The sequence below is a fragment of the Pelodiscus sinensis genome, chromosome 4 (assembly GCF_049634645.1).
Source record: "Pelodiscus sinensis isolate JC-2024 chromosome 4, ASM4963464v1, whole genome shotgun sequence".
In the NCBI taxonomy this organism is placed as follows: domain Eukaryota; kingdom Metazoa; phylum Chordata; order Testudines; family Trionychidae; genus Pelodiscus; species Pelodiscus sinensis.
In genome coordinates, this window is record NC_134714.1 from 66,605,670 (window position 1) to 66,629,060 (window position 23,391).

Consider the following 23,391-nt stretch of genomic DNA (forward strand, 5'->3'; position numbering starts at 1 on the left):
GCTGCTGCTCTTACTTGCTGTTAAACTTATGTATTGTGCATGATAAAATATAGAAATCTGTAACAATGCAGTTTTTCATTAAGTACGTACTATTAGTTAATATTTTTAACCTATACACAGCCCAGTCTCTTGCCTTTGGATGATATGACAATGTTTTCACTTCCTGCAGTGTTTCCCTTTCTCTTTACTGGAGGTGTCCTGGTGCTGAGAGAGGAGGAATCCAAGTACCCAAGAAAGTATTCCTTTTTTTAAATAGTTGCTCATTCATATCTTAGCACACTCCTTACCTGAAGTGTTGTACAAGGTTGTAATTAGTAGCATGCAGTTGCTTATGTTGAAGTGTCTCCATTTCTTTCTATCCCCTCATAAAGCTGATTTTGAAAGATCCTGCCTTCCTGGTGATAGGATGATAAAGCAGAAGCAGAAATGTTGATATTTTCTTTTTAGATATTTAGCCAAATGAAAGTTCTGGTGACTGGGAAAATATCCAACTAATCCTCCATCTAGGGATTTACTCTTTCCTATACCCCACTACCCTTTAAATGCCACCACGTTGTCATAGAAACACTGATCTGTGTGCATAGCCTCACTTGTAATGTTCTCAAAAGCACTCTAGATTTTGTTCTGGATCTACCACCACAACTTGTTTGGAGTGCCTTTTATTAAATAGTATCCTAAAAAATACTATGCAAATACCAAAGGATAAAGATATGAAGATACTTTAAAAAAAGATGAAAGGTAGTGGAAAATTTGAAGACAAGATTTAACAGCTTTGAGATGGTAGGAACAGAGTAGGGGTAGATAATTTGTTTCACTGTACTAGGGGGCTATACCGCCTGCTTACTGCGTTTACCAACCCCGCTCTGTCCACTGCAGCCTTCTTACCTTTGCCTCAGGAGGAGCAGGGGTGCTACCAATCCTTTCTGGGGCTGGATCATGGGGCCTGGCTCAGGATCAGGGCTGGGACAGATGCAGTGGCAAGATGGGGGCTGGAATACTTCCCATGCCAAGTTCCTCCCTCAGTGCTCTGTTACTGCCTGTCTTTGCAGGGCAGTAGTGCTCCATCTGTGCCCTTCTAGCTGGCAAGCAAGTTCCTACTGCAGGGCTGGGACATGCTCCCTGTGGACAGTAGCAGCCCCTTGAAGCTGCGTGGTGGCACAGCTTCACAGGTGATTGATCAGCCCTGTCTAGTCAGAGGCTCAGGGTTCCATGCATGGAGTTGACTGACTGGGTGGGGCTGATTAATCACCTGTGCAGCTGTGCTGCCCCACAGCTTAGCAGAAACACTGGAGGCAAGGGCATGATGGAGAGACATGAAACCATAGGAGTGCCCCCATATGGCTTTATGCTCATGTGCCCTCCTGAGAACTAGATTTGGGTCACGTGGGAAGAGAGCCTGGTGGGATAATCTGGGCCATTAGTCCTTATCCTGGAGTTCCATGGCCCAGAGCCCAACCACCCCCTTCCTTCTTTCCTTACCCCATCTTCATTCCTACCCCTACTTCCTTCCTCCATTCCTACACCCCATCCTTTCCTAACCCCTCCCCCTCCAAAGCCCCACACTGCCCATCCCCCCTGCCTCCATTCCCCTCATGCTACCATCCCTCTCTACTTCACCACACATCCCTACATGCACCCTATCCCCCTTCCTCCCTCCTACACACACCCTAACCCCTCCCACAAATGGGCAACCTGACCAGCAAGGAAAAGGCACCAGCAAGTTGGCAACTGCTGGGTCACCTCTTTTTGACACCTCAGGGATTGCTGGGCTATAGCAACGTGTTTCACCAGAGCAGCTCAGTGCTGGGCTCAGGACATGGCCACTCGGGGCAGGGGGCTGAGGTGTTTGGGGACATGGAATGCCTTGCCCTGTGCAAGGTGCTGCTCCTGAGTCTGCTGGCCCAGCAGCCTGTGAGCACCAGAACAGTGGTGTTGCCCTGAAGCAGGTCATGGCACCCCAGGGCACCAGGAAAAGGGGGCCTGGGCCACTCAAGTCAGTGCTACCGGTTATCTCCTTGCCTATCGTGCAGAAATACCACTTGCTGCTGCAGCTCTGCACATGGCTGGGTGGGAGGGAGCCAGTCTGGGCTTGGGTCTCTTCTGAGACACCCTTTGCAGGGGTTTGAGTGAGCATGCTGGGAGTTGTGGGTTGTTGGCTGGGGGAAGGTGTGAGGGGGCTGGAGTGGTGCATGGAGGGGCTGCAGGCAAAGAGGCTGGTCAGTGGGGGAAGCCAGTTGGTGGCACTGGTAGTATGGCAAGTTTGATTCTACTGAACCACTTCCTCCCCATGATCTACCTTTCCTAACAGCTTTGAAAGGTTTTATATATTACTCAGTATTTAAATCTTCTGTACACCATCCATGGAACTTAAAAATTTTAGTGATTTTTTTCAGATGCATAAGGGAATAGTACTTTACTATGCAACTTTTTCTAGTAGAATGGCTACATAAATCATTGAACAGGTGGTAGCATTTAGCAAACTTCTCTCTCAAAGGCTTAGTATCTACCAGCAATTTTATCTTTTCAAAAGGAATGCCTTTATTGTTAGATTGTCATAAGTAGTTTTATACAAAAAAACAAATATAGATTGGTAAAATAAACCATTGTGAGACACTTAATACATTGTGGCAGAAATATGGTTAGAATGGAGACATTTAAACAGGGTTTTGGTTTTTTTTTTGTGTTGTAGTAAATAAATACACACATTAAATCCATTACAACTACATTTTAATGCCTGTTACGTCATTGCATACAGTTTTAGCTCTTGCTGGGTGCTTTTGGTAGTAAGGCAGCTGTAATAAGGTGAAAAAGGTTTAGACATGGCTCTGCAGATGTGAGGGCTCATCAGTGCAAGGATAACAGCTTTTCCAGCAAACTACATTTTACTGAAGATACTGAGAGAACCTGTCAAGTAGTTTATTAAATAGCAGTATGTTCAAGCAGAAGGAAGTAGTGCATTTCTCCATCAGCTAGAAGACAACCTATACATTGTATTGTGAATTGATACAACTGGTAAAATAAATGATAGAAACATTGATTACTAAAAGCAGTCAATATAAAATAGACTTAAGATAAATTAACCATGTGAGCTCATTTAACTATTTGTGCTTCATGAAGTGTACACAGTTTAGTATTACAACATACAAGTAAAAGTTAACCACCATGCTAGAGGATATTTACAGCAAGTAAACTTAATATTTTGGAATTATTGTGATAGCAGAACTGCGGTATGCTACCAGGCAAACATTTTAGATGCAATTAAAGGAGAGTTGGCTATTGTTTAGAATGAGTTATCAGGAAGCAGTAGCAACTGTTGTGAAAAAGCTTATGTCCTCTACCTCATCACCTAGTGAGGATTATATACCCTTTTCTCCCATACAAGTCATTCTGAAAAGGGAGAATAACAAAGTGAGGAAGCCAGCCAGAAGTACAGCCAGCTTCTAGCCAAATTTAACAGTTCAATGCCCAGGTTGCAATTTCCCCATGTCAGTTTTTTTTTATTTGAAATGGTGGTGGTAGCAACACAGCAGACCTATGAAACTAATGTAATCAGTTTCCCCATCGCTGTTATCAAGTCCCAAACTTTCAGTCTTGGTGTAAGTTCTTATTCTAAGCAGACAGTGCTGTGCTGCTGATTATTCTGCTTCAGTCACCATGTTTTACATCCAGTGATAGATTCAGTACAGCAGTCCATCATGCAAACTTCTTCTTGGTAGCTGTGAACCGCTCCATGTACTAGAAAGCAGAGAGCAAAAAAACAAAATTGGTTGTTCTGAAATTGGAAAGTCAGGGAAATAAAGCCATGTTGAAACTAGACATTCTTGGCTTCACACAAGAAGTCTACTCTACACTTATATATACCTATAATCCATGGGATTCACTTTCATTTAGAATGCTATTTAGTTTGTATTAAACCAAATTAGATTCCTTACCCTTCTTCCCCCATTTACAGAAAAAGAGTATTTCCATCCTCACCTACCGTGCAATGGTTATTAGTCAAAGAATAGAGAATGACTATGGCAAGTCTGCTACACAGCCTGGAAATGTAGACACATCCTATTAGAGTCAGATTAAAAGTATAAACAGGCCAACAGTGGGGAAGCTGTTTTATAAAGCATTTTCTCCAGTACAATGATCTCCAGCATTATGAATAACCTGAAGCAAGCAAGGAGCCAGGAATGCTATAGCTAATTAAACAGCCAGATAGCACCTCTAATTTTTCAAGTATTACCCATTAGTTCCAGTTTCTTCTATGTAGGAATAGTTGGGAAATAGAAACCTAACCAGTATAATGCTCAATAAAACAGAGTACTAAGACTATCATTGCTTCAAATGTGATTAAGGTCCATCTCTCCTTTTAGGGCATTGTCTAAAAGCTGGCTTAAATATTACTGTAACATCAAAAAAAGTTTTCTTATAAACATATACTACAATTCAGTCTGAGGTGCCGGGGGGAAAAGGATATGCATCACCAGGGGAAAGAGGAAAGCTGCAAGATATTTATTTTACATGTAGTTCCTAAACCAGAGAAAGATCCTTTGTTATTATTTAATGGGTCATTCTTAGAATATTCCTGTAATCATTCATTTTTAAAAAAATCATTCCTTCAAGATACTTGTGGATGGTTGCAACTCTCATTCATCAGCAGAACTCTGATCCCCCAGAGGCGCATTTAGGAGCAAGAAAGCAAAAAAAAAAAAAAAATTCACTAGCAACATTTTTCTACAAACCTTGTCATAGCCTTCCAATTCTCTGAGTTTCTTGATTTCAAAGAGATTACCCTCCACTGCAAGCAATGAGATCTGTGAATCACTGAGTATGCTCTGAGGAAGCATGCTGAGGTCTAAACAGTTCTCTTCCAACCGCAGAACCTTGAGGCGTGGACAGTGAGAGATCTTCACTGAGATCTGAGAAATCTGGTATGATCCAAAAGGAAAAAGTGGAAAAAGGCTTGGAACAGTACATTTTTACTGATAATTGGTTATTTGAAGTACACTGATCTGTATTTCACAACTACTATACAGTCTGACTTCAGTTTTTTGTACATTTTATAAACACTGTCACTTGTTCTGTAAATTAACTAGAATAATGACAGGGAATTAATTAGAACTAGTTATTTTCCTAGCAAAACTGGTATCAAGCGACTTTATATAATTTTAGTTTTGAGGAAGTGTCATACCTCTAACAATATAAAGAGGAATTTGAGTATTTCTATAAGACCTTGGAAGTGAAGCTGTCCTTAATTCTAATTCCATATATGTGCAAAGTGCACTGGTGACATGAATTCAAATCCCATTGCCATTAGTCAAATTAAAACAGCAAGAGATTGAAAAGTTGGGCAGAGTCAAACAGTTTAATCCTTTTATTCTACGCTTCATTCACCATGCAGTTTACCCCAGACAACTGGCATCTGGGTGTCTCCCATCTGGAAACTAGAATAAAGGACTTCATGCTACAACCCATTAGGTGGAATAAGAGAATAGAACAAGGTAGGCATGTCTGAGGCTAATCTCATAACAGGCAATATTTTCTTGCACACAGGAAAGTTACTGTTTTACAAAGTGAGCCTGACCCCATAAAGGTTATCCCAGAAAGTCACATCAGGCAATAGAAGATATCACAGATGAGAAGTAGCTGGGTATTTACATGGACCCTCCACCCTATCATATTCAAAAGGCATTCCTTTCATCCTGAAGTGGTAACTGTCAGTCTTGACTTCTGTGGCACAGAGAAAACTAACTATTTAAGACTCAATGTCCACATGCCTCTAAACCTCAGTTTTCAGACCTGGTTCTGATTCAAATTGAGTTCAATGGCCTGCAAGTCCTCCACTGTGTCTGGTACGCTCTGGATTTTGTTTCTTGAGAGATCCACCACATCTAGGTGACGAAGACTGCATAGTTGTGTGGGCACAGTCCGAAGCTGGTTTCCAGAAAGGCTCAGGGTCTTGAGAGCCGAGAGTTGTCCAAAGGCAGCAGGCAGCTGTGTCAGGTGGTTGCCATTCAGATGCAATGTTTCAAGTTTTTTCAGCTTACACAGCTCTTCAGGTAGTGCAGCTAGCAATAAAATGATGAAGAAATTAGTCTACTCAGAGGAGCAACTGAGTTTTCATAGCCATTAAAAGCTAAGTCTTCTCCTGAGTGGAATATACAACCCTATTCTGATAGAGGAATTTTGTTTTGGAAAATCCTTTCACAAACCATTAGGCTAAATTCATTCTACAGCATTTAAATTAAGTTTGAGTTTTTTTCATCCCATCCTAGTAAGGCAAAAAAACTTCTACATTTCACCATTGCACGAACAGAAAAATTTTGAGACAGGAAGAACATCATCCCTAATAAACTTAAAGGGAAATTGTAGGTAGACAGAATATAAATAGAGTTGGAATTTAGCCAAGACATTAGGTATAACACTTTATTTCCATAAAAGATGCTATGGCTTTGTTAATGACCACAGAAAATCAAAAGTTTAGTTTTTATCATTCACCCAAAAGACGACACCTAGTAGCACAGTGCCCCTTACTTCTAGTTGCTAGCTTTGCAGATCTTCAGGGCACTGGCCCAAGAGGAATGACACCTACTGAATCACCAACACTGTTTTCTGAAGGACACAGTCTTCAGAGGTTTTCTATGCAAATACTAAGCTATCTGACTCCGCTCAGCTTTTAGATCAGACAGGTTCAAAGCAAGCATTTAAGAGGATCTTAGTACTTACACATTATTGCAAGGGTGAAAATATAACAAAATTGTTAACTAGTTTTGAACAAATCCTAATCATGAATTCCAAGAGATTTTAGTGTAAGAAACCAGTGCTTTCCTTTGCATTTTGTAAAAAAAACAAGTTATCACAATGCCAGACCAACAACAAAGAACTGTGATTCATTAGCATTTTAGAAATCTGTGACAATATTAAAAGCTCATACTCAATTTGTTGTTGTTTAAAGCAAGACTCTTCAGAATAGAAAACTTTCCCATCAGTGGTGGCAAGATCTCAATTTTGTTGTTTGACAAATCTATTGTCCTTAAGTTGCCAGCTAGCTTCTGCAGGTCTTCAGGAAACTGGGGGGATGGAGAGGGCGAGAGTAGATATAGCATTAGAACAGCTGGTGTAACTTCATAATAGATTATATAATTTCATTTACCTTTTTTTCGGTTATTTACACCTAAATTCAAGTTTATAAGCAAAACCAATATATGAAATTAATTTTTTTCTATGGCACCTAAATGCAAAGGACATTTTACAGACTTCTAGTAAAATGGATTCCTAGTCTATAATTCAATCTAAATAAACAGGATACAAATAAAGAAAAAGAGGGTGAATACAGGAATACAAAATACTGTTTACAAAACTTTTCATTTTTATGTTCTCATGTCTATTTTTTACATAACCTATTCCTACTGGATTATTTCCCCCCGCTTTAAGCATGATGGAAGCTAAATAAAACCCGTTCTTTCTCCAGTTCTGTTTTACTTTACATCTGCTATATATATGAGAGAGTCTGTCTGTTCCAGAACTCCTCCTAAATGGTAAGAGCTGTGACCACCAAATTCAGTATACAGCTTCTTCTCATCACAATTTAAAGCAAGGTAAGGGTTTGATATCCCAAGAAAATGGGATTGCTTCTCAGAAAACCCACAGAAGAGACACAGAATCACCAGCAGATGAAAGTGGCTGGCTGGGGGCATACATACACACCCTATCCAGGATTGCCTCAGCTTGGAGCTTCCTACCCCCTAAGCACACTTTAAGGAGGTGGAGGAGGGGGGGACTAAAGCATCCCCAGTCTCTGATTTGCATGGGAACATTGCTGGCTGTTCCTCTTCATCAAGGAGTGAGGGGAAAGTGCAGAGCTTGCTGCATTCCTCACTCAAGCTGTGGAGTGCAGGAGGCAGATGTCAGGCAAATCGTCTATAAACTGTAGATTATAAAAGCCATCTCCTTCCTTCTTGCTGTAATACCTGTCTGCTCTTTGGAATTCATATTTATTCAAACCCCTTGCCATCATAAAGTACATGTTACATTGCTCACTTGTGGATTTTTTTTTTAAATCATTTACTCGCACAGTCACCCACAGCACTAAATACCTGCAACTATTCTCTAGTCAAGGGGTAGTCATTGGGCAGACCACAAGTCAAATCTGGACCAGATACTTTTGGAACGTATCCCAAAATCTTTATTATTTTCTGTAGAGTCTGGACCCTGACCAAGAAATCTGAACCTGTTCTAATCTGTAAGCTACTCATGTTTTAGCTTTTCTATGCAATGTATACCAGTAATTTATCATATTCCCCCAAATACATTATCAGAAAAGAAGATTAAATATAAGAGATAGAGATATTTTACTCCCCATATCCACTAAGTAGCATGGCACAGTGCTAATTTGGACATCATACAAACAGGAGCTAGATCCAAGAGTGATTGTTCCAGTCTGATTTGGATTTTTCTGGGACTTGACCAAACAAAATCAAGTCAATCTCAGGTAACGTGTTAAAACTGTAGGCACTTATGCACATGCTTTACTTTTGTCACCTGAGCAGTTCCAAGCAAAAGGATAATGCACATGACTAAGGTTAGGCATAATGAATAAATACATGAACGACTGGGACCAAAAAGTATTTCACAAATTTGAGGAGTATCTTGCATAAATACACACAGTTACAAAACTTATTTCATACTCTCCAGGTAAGATTTTCTAATGAGAGATACCTTTTTTGTTACACAAACTTTTAAGAGTCCTGGATTTAATACATTTGTTTTAAATATAAAACCTGAAATTGTAAAGAGATAATTTTTCAGGTAAGTGGAGCATTGCTGATTGCTAAATCAAAGAGCAAAGGTACATGCAAGTGTTTTTCTTAAAAAAGGGATAGTGAGGTGCCTGGAGCATTATTTGTACAGCTCTAGTAATGCTCGTGGCACTTTACAAAACAGGAAAATAGAGACCCTGCCTAAGACAATTAGTTATATGCACATGCAGCCAAACAGTTCTACTACCTCAGAGAGTCCTTTTCCAGTTAGCTGGAATACGCCTGTTTTCTGAGCTGTCTCCAGGTGAGCTTTTAAGGCACTATTTCCCATTCTGCAGGTCTTGTGTCAAGTACAAAGATTTTGTTTAAGGCACAAACCCAGTTCAGTCTTTTTCAATCACGCTACAATGGACTCAATTTTCCTGTTAAAAGCAAAATTTACAAAGTCATTTTGTGCATAAGAGTTTTCTTCCATTATGGCTAATCTAGACATGTTGAATGTTATGCTTAATGTGTCAGGCTATGTTTCTTATCCTTAGTTAATAAAAATGTCTTAATAAAATTAACCCAATTTATCATATTAAGAGGACTTTATTTATAGTTCTATGAATGCTAAATTAATGGTATGGAAGTTGAAAAGCATGCAACAGTGGAAGGCAAGATCAAAGTGTCAGGCTAAGGCCATGTCCATAATGCAAACTTTGGTCAAAACAAGCTATAATGGGGTAAAACCATAGCAATTCGTATATCTTTCATGTGTGTACATCCATGTTTGTTTGCATTGGTGTTTCACAAAGCGTTTCCTGTAAGCTGAGCACTTGGGCGGCCTCTCAGAAGAAATTCAAATGCCAGTTATTGGCATACTGCCCATAGATGGCAGCATATGTTTCTACTGGTGGTGTGCAACCACACATGCCTCTGTACAAATAAAATTTATTCCACTTATGGATGAAAAAATTAGAGGGAACATTGTTCACAGGCTCCATATGCTAGAGTTGGAGAGTTAGGTTGACATGGTTACAGTACTTATGGATGTGAAAAATCTACATCCATGAGTGCTACAACTATGCCAACCTACTGGTAACCCAGCTAGGTCAGTGGAACAATATGCACAGCTAGTAACCATAGCTCAGAGAGGTGAAGTGCCTACAAAGAAGAAAATCCCCTTTCTGGAACTGTAGTGTGTAGTGCACTAAGGGCTATTGCAACATACCTGGCACTGTGGCCATGTCCTTGTAGTGCGCACAAACTGAAAACAGTCTTAGATCCCTCAGCCTTTGTAGAGGATTTCAAATAATTGGGTTACATAAATGCAGCCTTTAAAAGGGTTACACAATTCAGCCTTTAAAAGGGAGAGCATCAAGTTTAAACCAATGGAATAACAGCCCCAGTGGTTTTTAAACTATAGGTTGTGACCCAGTACTAGGTCGCACAATGTCAGGTGCTGAGTTTCATTGCTGTGGGGCCATTGGTGGTGCTAGGGCAGGCTTCCTGCCTGTCCTGGTACTGCAGACTGTTAGAACCTGCAAAAGCAACAAGGAGTCCTGTAGCACCGTATAGACTAACAGATGTCTAGGAGCATAAGCTTTTGTGGGCAAAGACCCACTTTGTCAGATGCTGTTAGAACCTGCTGCTTCTGGGGTGCAGCATGGTCCCCATGCCTGACGAGGCAGAAAGGCTGCCCTAGCACCCTTACTGCACCACTGACTGGAAGCCCCTCCAGGTGAGCCCCTTCTGTCCTAGTGCTCTCCCCCTGAAGCTCTGATGCTCAGCCCCACCCCGGAGCCCACAGCTGGTCAAATTATGTTGGATCGCGGGGCATCAACAATGTCCTTCCACTGGGTCGCGAGAACACAAGTTTGAACCCCCGGCTCTAGGGTCGGGGGGCAGGGCGGGAGAGACAAAAGGCGGCAAGTTAGGCCAGTGACCGCCCCGCCGCGGAGCCCTAGCAGCGCCCCGGCCCCTCGCACGAACCAGCAGTTCGGGAGCCCAAAGGCGGCTCCGCTGTGGGTTGCGCAACCGAACCAGAGGCGCCGCCGCACGCGGACCGGGGGGCACCACGGGCCCGAGGCAGCCAGTGTCTCCGGCAAACGTCGCACCCCGGGCCGAGACCTACCGGCCGCGGTTCTAACTCCCATCACGTCTGCACCCGCCCGCAGAGCGGTTCCGGCTGGGGAGTCACCTCGCCGCCGCGCGCCCTCGGAAGCGGAAACCAGGCCAGCGCCCCTCGACACACCCAACATGGCGGCGACAGAGAAACTAGGCCAGCGCCCCTCGACACACCCAACATGGCGGCGACAGAGAAACTAGGCCTGCGCCCCGCCCTCGACACACCCAACATGGCGGCGACAGAGAAACTAGGCCTGCGCCCCGCCCTCGACACACCCAACATGGCGGCGACAGAGAAACTAGGCCTGCGCCCCGCCCTCGACACACCCAACATGGCGGCGACAGAGAAACGAGGCCTGCGCCCCGCCATCGACACACCCAACATGGCGGGGGCCGAGAGCCCCAGCCGCCGGCGCAGCTCCGGACGCGCCACACTCAGTGCGGCGAGGGGGTGGAGCTTGCTGCCCGGGGGCGGGCGCGCGGCGGGTTTAGATGAAGCTGTGGCAGCGGCGATGGCTTGTTCCAACCCCTGGGACCCGGCGCATCCCACGGCCGCGGGGCAGGTGCTGGCCAAGTGCCTGGTGGTGGGCGCGGTGACCCAGGTAAGGAGCGGCGGGGCCGGGGCCTTGCGCAGGGAAACCGCGCGGCCCGTGGGAGAGCAGCTGCCGCGCCGCCTCCTCGGTGTCCAGCTGCGGGTGAGCGCCGGGTGCGTGACAGTCGCCAGACCCTGGTGTGCGAGTGGCGGCTTGTTCCCGGGCCGGGAATCGTGCCCTACGCACCATTACAGCCCCGGGATTGCTGCTGTGTCAGGTGGGTATGTACAACTGTATCCTCATGGATTATATCCCTGAGTGCCTGTGGCAAACGAAGACGTCTGCTCTTAAAAAGCAGAATGCTATTACAGGGTTTGGAAAATCCAACCTTTTAATTAGCCTTTGTTCTGTAGTTCTTGATCTTCTTTAGCTCATTAAAACTTAAAAAAAAATAAAAATAAACTTGTTTTATAGGCTGAGTTAGAACACATTTGCTCACTATTGTTAGAGCTCTGTGCAGATACAGATTTTGTATCTGCATCCATCCATGGATGCAGCTCCCCACGGATATAAAGTAAATATCCAGGTATTTACTGGGCTCTAACTGCTGTGCCCCCAGGTATTTGCTTCTGGATGGCTTTCTGCTACTAGGGTTTCATCTGCACGATATGAATGTCAACAGAAGGCACTAGATGTAAATGAGCAGCAATGGTACTGCTCTTGGAACAGATAAAGTGTAATTATTGAGTTTATTCCTGTATCTGTGCTGTGAAAATAGTCTAATTAGAACTATAGTTAAACTTCAGCTACATAAGAACAGCCATACTGGGTCAGACCATCAGTCCATCCAGCCCAGTATCCTGTCTGCAGACAGTGGCCAATTCCAGATGCCCCAGAGGGAGGGAACACAAGTAATCCTCACTTGATCCCTCCCCGTTATCCACCTCCAGAGAAATAGAGGCTAATAGATAGATTCATGAAGTATCGGTCCATCAATGGCTAACTCTTTTTTGAACTCTGTTTAAGTCCTAGCCTTTACCACATCCTCTGGCAAGAAGTTCCCTATCAATCTTACATAGAGAGCGAAGTGGACAGATGGGTGCACAGAGGTTAATTTCTAGGGCTGCTATTTCTTGCCCTTTGCTTTCAGTTTTTAGTAAAGATTTCCTAGCTTTTACTAAGCTATTGCATGTGTCTTTCCAATTTTGGAATGAATTCCAAAGGAACTTAGGATCATCCCAAACCTTACCACATTTCACACCTTGCAAGAAGCATTTCTTTGATCTTGCCATCTCTGCTATAAATAGGGTGAGAGTGAGAGAGTAAATTCCGAAAAGAAACACTACATACACGTCTCCTGGGAGAGAAAATAAAGAACAAACTGGTGACATGTTAGTTGGCATGCTTAATATATTACTGGAAGCTGCTCAGTTGCTATGGTGATGAGCATGATGTAAGAAATTATATAGAACAGAATTTAAATAGACAAGAAAGACAAAAGGAGAAAGGGGAATCTGAGGTATTGAGAAGAGATGTGCTTTGCCCAAGGTGATGCAGTACAACAGAGGCATAGCTAGGAATTGAACTCTGGTCTGTTTCAGTGCCTTATCCAATATAGCCATGCTACTTCCCAGTACATTGGTTTGTGGGTTTTAGTTATTTTTTCCCCTTAAAATGTTCCATGTGTGTTTTCAGTTAAGATGCCATTATAATAAACCCTGTTTCTGTCAGAAGAAACAATGTTAAAAATGAAAAGGGGAGAAAAGAGAAAAATTCCTCCATGTCTGATGAATTTCACTCCGCTTTGGATATTAACTGTCCATGTGAGGAATAACTGATCCCTTCCTCTTGCTTGTACTTCTAAAGAACAAACTTCTGCTTTTATGTGCATGACAGTGGCACAGATTTAAACAACAAATCTTTAAGGAGGTTCCTCCCAGTTCTGTTGGTTCCAACCAGTTCTGAACTGGCTACACTCAACTGGCCAAATAGCCACATGTAGCTAGTGGCTAGCATGTTGGACACCACACTACTAGACTCTTCTGTAAGGATTTTGTATTTGGAAAAGTTTTATTTTTGTAAGCCCATGTTGTCCTTCTGAAATGTCTCCTCAGATGCCTATGCAGGATTTATGATTCCCAAATCATGAATGTTAGGAGAGGCTTAATGAGAAACAGTTGCACTAGTGGTCTTGCTAACCTTGAAAATGTTCTAATTTCCTGTGACTTCTTATTGCTACTGATCTGATACCATCCTTTCCTGTTGTTCTTTGATAGGAGAGGCTGGATTTATTTGCTAAACAAGTTCCATGCTTTGAGCACCTCTCCAAGATGGAGCAAACTGCAGAAATTCAAGCTGAAATACACCAGGTAAAATCCTCAGTAGCAGGGTACATATTTCTGTATGATGACTAGTCCTCAGGGACTGTGAAATCTGATGTCACTTTGTTCCTAGTAGCATCCCATCAAAGGGGTTGGTTCCCTAGCTTCCACTGGGCAGAGCAAACACAGGACTTGTCCCTCCCTGCAAACTGCTCTAGCAGTGTGGGAGGACCAAATCCACCTTTGACTGCTGCCCTCTGCTGTCTGGGACTAGGTAGCAGACTGAGGTTCCTGGAGCTGGTGGAGGGTTGTGAAGTTGTAGCATATCTTCTCTGTGTTGTTGGAAGTGCCCCCATCAAAGGGGGCTTCCTAGCTCCAACTAGGCAGTGGCGGGACATGACTTGTCCATCTCTTGCATAGCTGCTGGGGATGACAAGAAACCAGACAGATCAACCTCTGAGTGCCCTTCTTTGCTGTAGGATACTCTGGGACAGGGTAGAAGCCTGAGGTTCCTGGAGCTAAGTTTGGGGCACAGAGTGCAGCACTTCCTGCAGCTGTGCAGAAGACAGCAAGTAGTGTCCCTCCCAGGACTAGCAGCTAGGAGCCCCCCTAGCTAGGTGACCACAGAAAGCTCTGTGGATGCTGCCTTCAGAAGGAAGCACAAAAGTGAGGGTGGCAATGCTATGATCCTTCCTCTCCGGTAACAGGTTTGTGACCCCACACACACAGTGTCCTTTAGGGTCAGGATCCCTCCATTACACCACCATGACATTTCAAGTTTAAACAACTAAAGTGAAATTTACCAATTTTCAAATTGCATGACTATGAAATTGGCCAAAATGGACTGTGAAATTGGTAGGGGCCTAATGATAGCAAGCCAGCATGCTGTTATTGACCTCTATACTGCCCATTCCATAGAACAAGCATATTTTTATGCTGTGTGTTTACCATTGTATAGTAGAAAACATAACAGGCAGAAGACAAAGAAAATGTAAAATATAATGGCAGGTGTTATTAGTAATTAGTAATTTTGTTTTAAACAGTTGATAACTTTTCTCAAATTTAATACATTGCCACAAAGGAAAAAGAGAGACATATAAAATGCTTTTCTTCATAATAATTGGAAAGATGCAAACATTTATACCCAGTGAGCAAACTTTATCTAAAACTTCTTGAAGAAACTGAGGAAACAGATCTGAACATCTGTTCTCCTTAGATCAGTAAACAGAAACTGGTGTTTCATGAGCTGCTGCATTTATAGGCAACTGGACCATTTCCAGCTTAACAAAATAAGGGTTTGTCTACACACGGAGCTGTTCTTGGTTCTTTGTGTGTTGATACTCTTATTCTGGAATGAGTGCGCCTTTATTCTGAATTACTTTAATACTTTTTGAATAATTTAGAATAAGATACATGGGAGTTAATCTTAATTTTTTTAAAATTCATACTCTACCTTATTCTGAATTAATTTTCATATGTATACAATCTCAAATAGTACCTTTCCGACAGTTTGATCCACTACTGCAGGGGTGGCCAACCCGTGGCTCTCGAGCCGCATGAGGCTCTTTGATTAAAAAAAATATGGCTCCTGCTGCTGCTTCTGAACCCCAAACCCGGACGGCTTAGGCTGGCCGCTCTGTACAAGGCACCCCAGCGCCTGCTCACAGCTGTGCTGCTCTGTGCATGCACCCCAGCGCCTGCTCACAGCTGGCCGCTCAGCACACAGCATCCCACTACATGCTAATGGCTGGCCGCTCAGCGCACACGCCCCAGCATCTGGAGGGAGAAGCACTTGGTGGCAGCGATGGTGGCTCCGGGACCCAGGCATTAGGTTAGAATGGCGGGGGGTGGGAGGGATTGAGTTAGAGCAGGAGGCTGGGGGTGCCTGGCTCTGAGGGAGAGGTGGGGAGTTGGGTTAGAGTGGAGGGAACTGGGGGTGCCTGGCATTGGGTTAGAGCAAGGGGGGTGAAGCACCTTAAACTCAAAGTTTTCATGGATACAGAATAAGGTAGCCAACACAGATATCATATTTAAATTGCAGGGCAAAAAAAGAATCAGCATTTACCTGGTTTACACTGTGTTTCTTTAAAGAAAATTCAAAGGCTATTGTTTGCCAGGCTGAAGCAATTATTCTGAAATGAGTCTCTCCTTTATTGTTTTTGAAACTCTCATATTTGTGGTCTGGGATAGCCCTGAATTTTTAGAACTATAAAAGAGCTATAATCTTCATAAGTGTTTTTATATAAAAAAAAAAAAAAAGTAAACCATACCAGAGATCAACAAGCTGGAGTGAAACAGGCCCTTCAAATTGTGCAAATTTACTTCTCAGTTCTAGTTAATTAAAAAAAAAAACTCACAGGATATAATAGGGCAGTAGTGTTAAATTTAAAATACATGATGGGAATGCTTTTTTTTTAGTGTGAGAAAATTACTGTATTTTTAAAGGTGGGTTTTTTTTTTTGTTTTTTTGTTTTTTTTTTTTTTGGTAACACATTTGATGTTTGTTTCTTGTCAAGTTCTCTGAAGATCTATGGACTGGTCGTGATTTTTTTTTTTTAAGTGACTAGAGACTTTTTGATTTTTTTTTCCTGAAATACCCTGTAATGTTGTTTTTATCATTATGTTTTGTGTACTATATCTATTTATATATATAGAGAGAGATCTATACAAATAAATATAGAATACGTGGCTTTTCGCACTCTATCCATCGCTATTTTGGCTCTTCATCTCTAACTGGTTGGCCACTCCTGCACTACTGTCTAAAAAGGCTGTTACTTTTCAGAGAACTTAAATCTATTCTGAATTTTTCTTTTATTGCTGTGTCTGGTGGCAACGCTTACTTATTGAATTATCCAATGCATACATTAACAGCAAGAGCATCATGCCATCAAACAGCATTGCAGACAGATAAATGCCTATTGGTTTAGTTGAAGAGAAGGTTAGACCAGTGGTTTTCAATCTATTTACACTTGTGGCAGCCTGGCTAACATATTGCAATATGTTCCAACTAGTACAACAAGCAGCAGTTCATTTGTTTGGCAGCACAGGGTATATGTAGACATTAGCCACATTCTGGACTGGCTCCCCATTGAATAATATCAAATTAGCTATCCAAAATCAGCATTCTGAGAGAAAGCTGTGTGTTGGAATCAGGCAACTTGTTTGTCTCCAGGAAGAGAATTGTGAGTGTGAGAACCTATGTTTTCAGGAACTGGACTTAGACAATGGAGCTCATTCCTAGAAGAAATAAAAATGAACACAAGCTTCACTGAATTCAGAACTAAATGCAAAACTCAATTCTTCATGCACAGGAATGCAACAACCATACAAACTAATCCATTTTAAAAAACTATCTTATACAGACCTAGAAGGAAGGATGAATGTGGTATTCTTATTTTAAATACGTGGAACGCACTACTATCTTGTGCTAAGATGTTAGGGGATAGCCACAGATATATATAGGTAAATAGAAAGTAAACCATTTGAAAATCAAGTGTATCTATTTTATGCCTTTTGTAGAAGAGTCTGGAAACTGAAATCCTGAGACTGGAAAAGGAAACGGCAGATATTGCTCACCCATACTTCCTGAGTAAGTCGCTTTGTTCAGGGGAACAGTTGTTAGTTTTAGTCTCTCTGACCTAGTGGTCATCCAATGTGTGTCACCTCCACTGAGTTCTCTGTTTCTCATCACCACCATTGCACTTGTCATCCACTGGTGTGTAGTGGCCCCTGAAACTATCATGGGTGATCAGCCAATAAAGGGTCCTAGCCTAGAAATGCAACTAGAACATTTCACATCGCTAGTGACCAGGTGTATGTCCTTTGTGGTATTCCACTGAATATCTTGGGCCCTGAAGAGCGCAAGTTCTGAGAACATTCATAAGCCATTGTGCCCCAGCAGTGCTGTACATAAATCTGTTGCCTTCCCGATAAGTCAGATGTATGTACTTTTTTTTCCAAATGTAATGTCATTCAGAAGAACCTTTTGGAATTTTATTTTGGTAGGATAAGGGGGGGGGGGATTGATTCCTTCAATATTTCTCCATCTTTTTGCTTTTTCTTTATGGGTCTTTTTTCTTCATCACCTCAACACATCCCTATAGGAAATTTTTATTACTAAAATACCACAGGGTATGAGTATAAGTCCTACAAAGAGCTGTCAGATCCCTTAAAATAGGAGAGGGCAAACTTTTTCGCCCAAGGTTGACATCAGGGTATGGACATTTTATGGTGGGCCATGAATGCTCACAATATTGGGGTTGGGGTGTGGGACAGGATAAGGGTTCCAGCAGTGGGTGCAAGCTATGAGAGATGGAGTTGGGGCACAGGAGGCAGCTCTTGGCTGTGACCAAGGGCTTTGGAAAGTTGAAGGGGGATCAGGGCTGGGTCAGGGTCTTGGGCGGGCAGGCTCCAGGTGGTGCTTACTTCAAGCAGTTCTTGGAAGCAATGGCATGCCCCCTTCTAGCTCTTATGTAGAGGTGCTGCCACACAGCTCAGCGTGCTGCCTGGACTGTAGGCACAACCCCTGCAGCTCCCATTGCCCAGGGTTCACAGCCATTGGGGTCTGTGGATGCAGCACTTGGGGTAGGTGCAGTCCATGGAGCCCTCTGGCTGCCACTATGTATAGGATCCATAGAGGGGCTGTGTTGGTGCTTCCATGAGCCATGCAGAGTAGGACAAGTCCTTAACCTCATTCCCCAGCAGGAGCTCAGGGGTCATGTTAAAACATCTGACAGGTCTTGTGTAACCCACGGGCCATAGTTTGCCCATCCCTGCCTTAAAACCATGTTGGTTAATAAAGGGTTTTTTTTTTGTTTGTTTGTTTTTTTCAGGACTAATCTCCTGAGCCTCTTTGGAACATATCCTAATATTCCTAAATCATTCAACAGGAACTAGTCTGGTTACTGCTTTCATCCTAGAGCATGATTCCATCACTTTCAGAGTGAAAGACTGCTGGAAAATCTGAATCAACTGTCATGCAGAATGAGTTTCTGCTTTTGCACCATTGGTTAAACAATTTGCAGTCAGCTTTCTTTTGATATTTCTCTCTGTTGTGTAGCTCAGAAATGCCAAGTTCTACAAGCTATGAATAAACACTTGGAAGCAGTCCTGAAAGAGAAGAGGACTCTCAGGCAGAGGTTAATGAAGCCCTTGTGTCAAGAGAACTTGCCTATTGAGGCCATATTCCACAGGTGAGCTCTTAGAAAGTAGCTCCTAGCATATTGTCTGCACATGCTGTATTCATGTCCAAATAAACTACTTTTACCTAATAATCACTCCCAGTGTGGGAGCACAACTATATTGTTACAAAAAATTGCTAAAGTAAACTGTCATGTTGCTAATCTAATTCTTCTATACCTAAATGCCATAATTTTTTCAGTGTTGTCCATTTGGATCTCCTTATTGGAGACATTATCATTATCAGTATTAGATATGTGGTAAAACTTTAGAAATTTCAAGTAAATTATTATTGTAGAGGCCACAAAATGCTAGAAAAACTGGTTTAAAATTTGATAAATGGGCCTTCTTAAGATACTATTTAATCTATTAAATGAAATCACTGAAACGTTCATAAAAATCATGTATAGACCCCTTTAAATTATGGGTTTGGGAAGGAAGTATTTTCTTGTTCTTACAAAATCCAATGGAATAAAACCTTAATTTAACTGCATTTTTCAAAATAGTATTAGCAGTATAGTTAACTAGTATTTCCATAATGTAGCAGCTGGCAGTAGGCTGCTCTTACGTAATGCTAGTTGACTTGAGACTTGGACTGAACTAATCTGAAGAACAATCTCGGTGTTAACTGAATAACTTTGACCAGGACAACGCCCATATCTGAGATTTATTTTGACATATGGATAACTATTATATGCATTACTGAGAAGAATGGGGAAAATTTGATGGTAACAGACTTACTTCTAAAAGCTGGATGTTTTTGTTACTAGGGAAGACCTACAAAGATAATGTCTCTCTGTCCAATGGTTATAGCCACTTTGTACTTTAAAGACCCTTATTGAAAAGGCTTAGTGAAATCAGACTGAAGTGGAACCATATGATGTGGGCAGGTTTCTGTGAAAGGCCCTCAGTGAGGGTCTGCAGGAGACCAGGTTCTCCAAAGAAATCAATGTGAAGGCCCAGTGCTCTGTACTGGAACAGAGAAGGACACACAACAGCTACGTAGGAGCTGAGAATGGTACTCCAAGGGAACCAGCCAGGGGAGTCAAGTGCTGTATCCCAGAGACTCCTAAAGGCAGCCTAGCCTGGCTGTGAACATAGTCCAAATGGAGCAGAGAAGAGAAACCCCCCAAAGAGCAGAAGAATCTTCTTGTTTGTTGAGACGTCTCACTTGCCCTTTCCCTACTTTGGAAGGGGATAAAATTGTTTGACTTGACTGGAGATCTAAACTACATCTCCAGCACAGAGCATTGTGTGGAATGGGAAGGAGATGTACATTGAGTAAGAGTACCAGTGCTGTTTCACTTGACCAGCAGGGATAGTATGGGGTTTCTGTGTCTCATGATACTCTTGTACACTGAACCTTTGTTCATGTATTCTGTCTTTCCTCCAGCAAATGACATAACAGCTTTACTTATACTTTTTAAAAACATATGTTTCAAATTCTGGGTTCATAAATACTTCTCCAAATTCAAATAATACTGTAGTGTGGTACCATTTCTCCTTTCTTTTGTGTGATTTGTTCACCATTCACACATGGGTAAGTCCCTATACATATGGTACATGTTCTTCCTAACTAGCCATGTCTTCGCTGACACGTATTTAACTTACTGAGTGCCAAAGAGGGCATTTACTGACCGCCTGTGCCTTTATTGCTGATTCAGTATTTTTCTTTTAAGATTTCCTTTCTAGGCAGGAGGCTAGGATTATTGTGGAAAAGAGGTTAAGGCGGTGGGGGGAATCAAGGAAAGAATGCAATGAAAGACTTAAAATTGTGCATCATTTTGAACTGCCTGTTTCTGGATATTTCTTCCCCAATTAAAGGTATGTAGCAGAGTTATTGACATTGGCAGTGGCCTTCATTGAGAAACTGGAAAGCCACTTGCAGACCATAAGGAGCATCCCTCAGATACCTCAGACCATGAAAAACATGGTGAGTAAGAAAAGCAACCAGCTTTACTATCTCCTGTAATGCTCTTCCCTCAAAATGCAACATCATTTGATTATTTACCCCATGTTAATATCACTTACTTTCTGAAACTCCCATCTTGTATTCCAGGACAATGCTCTTGCAAAAATTAATTTGCTTGTGACAGAGACTGAAGAACTGGCAGAGCAGATACTGACATGGAGAGAACTGCAAAAAGGAATCCATTATGGCAACTCCCAGATCACTAACGAATCAGACTCTAGCTTCAGCAACTTAGTTCCACCATAAAACATCTTATTTGTTGGAAAGAGAAGATGACCAGTTGAGTTCTGTTTTTTAGCCAGTCCTGTGTAAATAGCTGCAGTATACTTGTACTTTTTAGTCTAACTAGAGACTTTATGGTTGGATCTCACCCTATTATAGAAGACAGATGTTAGTTGGTAACAAGTGATGATTAAAATTGGACAATGATCTGTAATTCTTCTTTGGAGTTTCCCGATAAGTTCACATAACTCCATGAAGCAATCCGATGGAACTGTCTTGCTTCTATCATTAATGTATGTTTAAGGTCTGTTTTATTATGACTAAGGCATATGATATGACTAAACTTGTTTCTACATGTGTTTTGAAATCATTTGCTGTATTTTTCTATGCAAATATTGGAATTTCAAAGTGTAGTAAATTATAAAATGGGAAAATAAGTTCTTGTACACAATTTTCATTACAAAATAACCAAAACTGCAGTAGCACAATCTTCAGGAATAGTTCAATGCTTGCTCCGTTTTCAAAGCACCAGCTGTCAAATGCTTTGAAAGTGAAGGAATGTACTTATAAAATCCAGCTTTCTTTTGAAGGAGAATATTCCCCAGTACCTCCCACAAAATAATTAATCCATACCCAGTTCTTCATTAATTGTCATTACTCATCTATGTAATAAGAATCCAATAATTTCACTCTGAAGCCTACAATTTTACTTTTTAGTGTAAAGTGACAGAAGTAGCTACAAGTGTGGTTGAGGGCTCTTTGTTAAGAATATCAACAGATTTTAATAATGACGGGGATTTGCTGCTTGTTGCCATCTAGTATTTAAGTTCAGTCAGTGTGGCTTTACACCTATCCTACAGCAAGATGTGCTGTAGCATCTGATACAGAGGCAGCAGGGCGGGGAGGGGGGAGTAGCGTGTAACTGTGTGGGTTAATTGATGAACCCAAGATCGTTGGTTAACTGTGCACATGGATGCATGTTCACATCCCTAGTTTTAAGCAAGGAAAATCTCTGAGATGATGCTGTGAAAGGCTGGTTCCATCCTCTCACTGAGATGCCAAACCCCTCCACTTAAGTATATAGAACTTGCCTGGAGAAACATCTGCAAAGTTGGAGTTAGTAGATGGGAGGAGGGAAATAAAGCTCAATTAGCTCAAACTCCCCTTCCTCTTGACAATTGTCTACCCAAGCACACTTTCTTCAGCTTTTGCACCCTGCATGGCAGAAAACAAAGGGCAGGGAATAACTCTTAAATTTTAAACTACATTCTCAAAGAGTGAAATCTGACCTAATCATTTGCAATCTCCAGTAGTGTCTACTTTTTGTATTTTTTCCTTCTGTTAGGTGAGCTTTGAAATTCAAGGCTTTAGACATGGCAAAGGAAGAAGAGATGAAACATAGCAGTAATGAGTAGATATATCCTTCAAAATAGTCAGTGGCTAACATACTATGCAGGGATTATAAACAGTCAAATACATAATCAAGAAATCAGATGTGTATTTTATTTAGTGTCCGCATAGTCTAGCTAAGCAATGGCATCTTCAGAGATCTGATGCATATTAAAGGTGTGTCAAAAACAGTGCACTTTTTTTCTTATGATTGTAACTTCATGGGTTTCCTTTTCAAACAGAGAGAGAGGGCTATAGCACCAAGAAGAAGTTTGGATAATACATAGTTAAGTGCTAGTTTTAAGTTGATAAACCAGAAACAGTCATCCCTCCTCTCTTTGAATATGGTGATGAAAGACTGAGCTGCTCTTATGGGTCCAACTTTGAACAAATAGCTAGTTTACAAAAAGGCTAATAGGAATAACTATCCTAAGATATTTTAATAATACTGTAATATGGTTGATTTTTAAACTCAGAAACTGCTCTCCTTGATGCATGTGGCTTATGTGGTTTAGTTGCTTCTTTCCCCCTCTCAAATTTTGTCATTTGGAATGTTTTTGCTTGTAATAAACTGTTACAGCTATAAGGGAGTTGAGGTTATTCACTGTTTAAATTATAAGGTAAACAAAAATAGCATTTGGCAACAAGATAGAGACATTTGTTTAAATTTCAGACTAAAAAAGGATGATCTATTTACAAGTTTCAGAATATTCAAACAGTCAGATTGAGTACTGCCATTCCAGATATGGCTGGAGACCAGGACCTTCTCAGTTCTGATTGTATAGATGAGTTGTGCTGCCTCAGCCAAGTGACTTTACCTCTGTGCTTCTATTTTTTCCTTATGTCAAATGTTGTGCTAATGAAATATTTTCATTCTTTTGGCATTAATGTGAAATTAATATTGATGCCAAACACTCATT

At 41.7% G+C, this 23,391-nt stretch overlaps 2 protein-coding genes across 4 annotated transcripts; one reads left to right on the forward strand and one right to left on the reverse strand.

Moving 5' to 3' along the window:
* Positions 1-2,710: 2,710 nt before the first annotated feature.
* LRRC57 (leucine rich repeat containing 57) lies at positions 2,711-11,016 on the reverse strand. Of its 2 annotated transcripts, XM_075927238.1 has the most exons (7): positions 10,864-10,960; positions 9,961-10,270; positions 8,995-9,169; positions 6,923-7,058; positions 5,788-6,056; positions 4,731-4,916; positions 2,711-3,735 (listed from the first exon to the last, which is right to left on the reverse strand). In XM_075927238.1, the coding sequence occupies exons 3-7, from the start codon at positions 9,076-9,078 to the stop codon at positions 3,694-3,696; spliced, it is 717 nt and encodes a 238-aa protein (XP_075783353.1). In that variant the 5' UTR covers positions 9,079-9,169; positions 9,961-10,270; positions 10,864-10,960; the 3' UTR covers positions 2,711-3,693. The 2 variants fall into 2 exon arrangements, with proteins under 2 accessions (XP_075783353.1, XP_075783352.1); XM_075927237.1 differs by lacking the exon at positions 9,961-10,270 and having other exon boundaries at positions 10,864-11,016.
* A 94-nt stretch (positions 11,017-11,110) lies between these two features.
* Positions 11,111-21,533, forward strand: HAUS2 (HAUS augmin like complex subunit 2). 2 transcript variants are annotated; one of them, XM_075927234.1, is made up of 6 exons: positions 11,111-11,458; positions 13,666-13,758; positions 17,230-17,299; positions 18,770-18,902; positions 20,713-20,821; positions 20,948-21,533. In XM_075927234.1, exons 1-6 carry the CDS (start codon positions 11,138-11,140, stop codon positions 21,104-21,106), a joined length of 885 nt encoding a protein of 294 aa, XP_075783349.1. In that variant the 5' UTR covers positions 11,111-11,137; the 3' UTR covers positions 21,107-21,533. The 2 variants fall into 2 exon arrangements, with proteins under 2 accessions (XP_075783349.1, XP_006135472.2); XM_006135410.4 differs by lacking the exon at positions 11,111-11,458 and adding an exon at positions 11,498-11,666.
* Positions 21,534-23,391: the final 1,858 nt, after the last annotated feature.

Bases quoted from the DNA above. Each gene is read 5' to 3' on its own strand.
- LRRC57 (XM_075927237.1), bottom strand. From the start codon at position 9,078: ATGGGAAATAGTGCCTTAAAAGCTCACCTGGAGACAGCTCAGAAAACA. The intron at 7,059-8,994 runs GTAGTAGAACTG...CCATCCCCCCAG, and splicing joins CTGGAAAAGGACTCTCTGAG to TTTCCTGAAGACCTGCAGAA. The intron at 6,057-6,922 runs GTATGAGCTTTT...TTTTATTGCTAG, and splicing joins TTTAAACAACAACAAATTGA to CTGCACTACCTGAAGAGCTG.
- HAUS2 (XM_075927234.1), top strand. From the start codon at position 11,138: ATGGCGGCGACAGAGAAACTAGGCCTGCGCCCCGCCCTCGACACACCC. The intron at 11,459-13,665 runs GTAAGGAGCGGC...GTTCTTTGATAG, and splicing joins TGGTGGGCGCGGTGACCCAG to GAGAGGCTGGATTTATTTGC. The intron at 20,822-20,947 runs GTGAGTAAGAAA...CTTGTATTCCAG, and splicing joins CTCAGACCATGAAAAACATG to GACAATGCTCTTGCAAAAAT.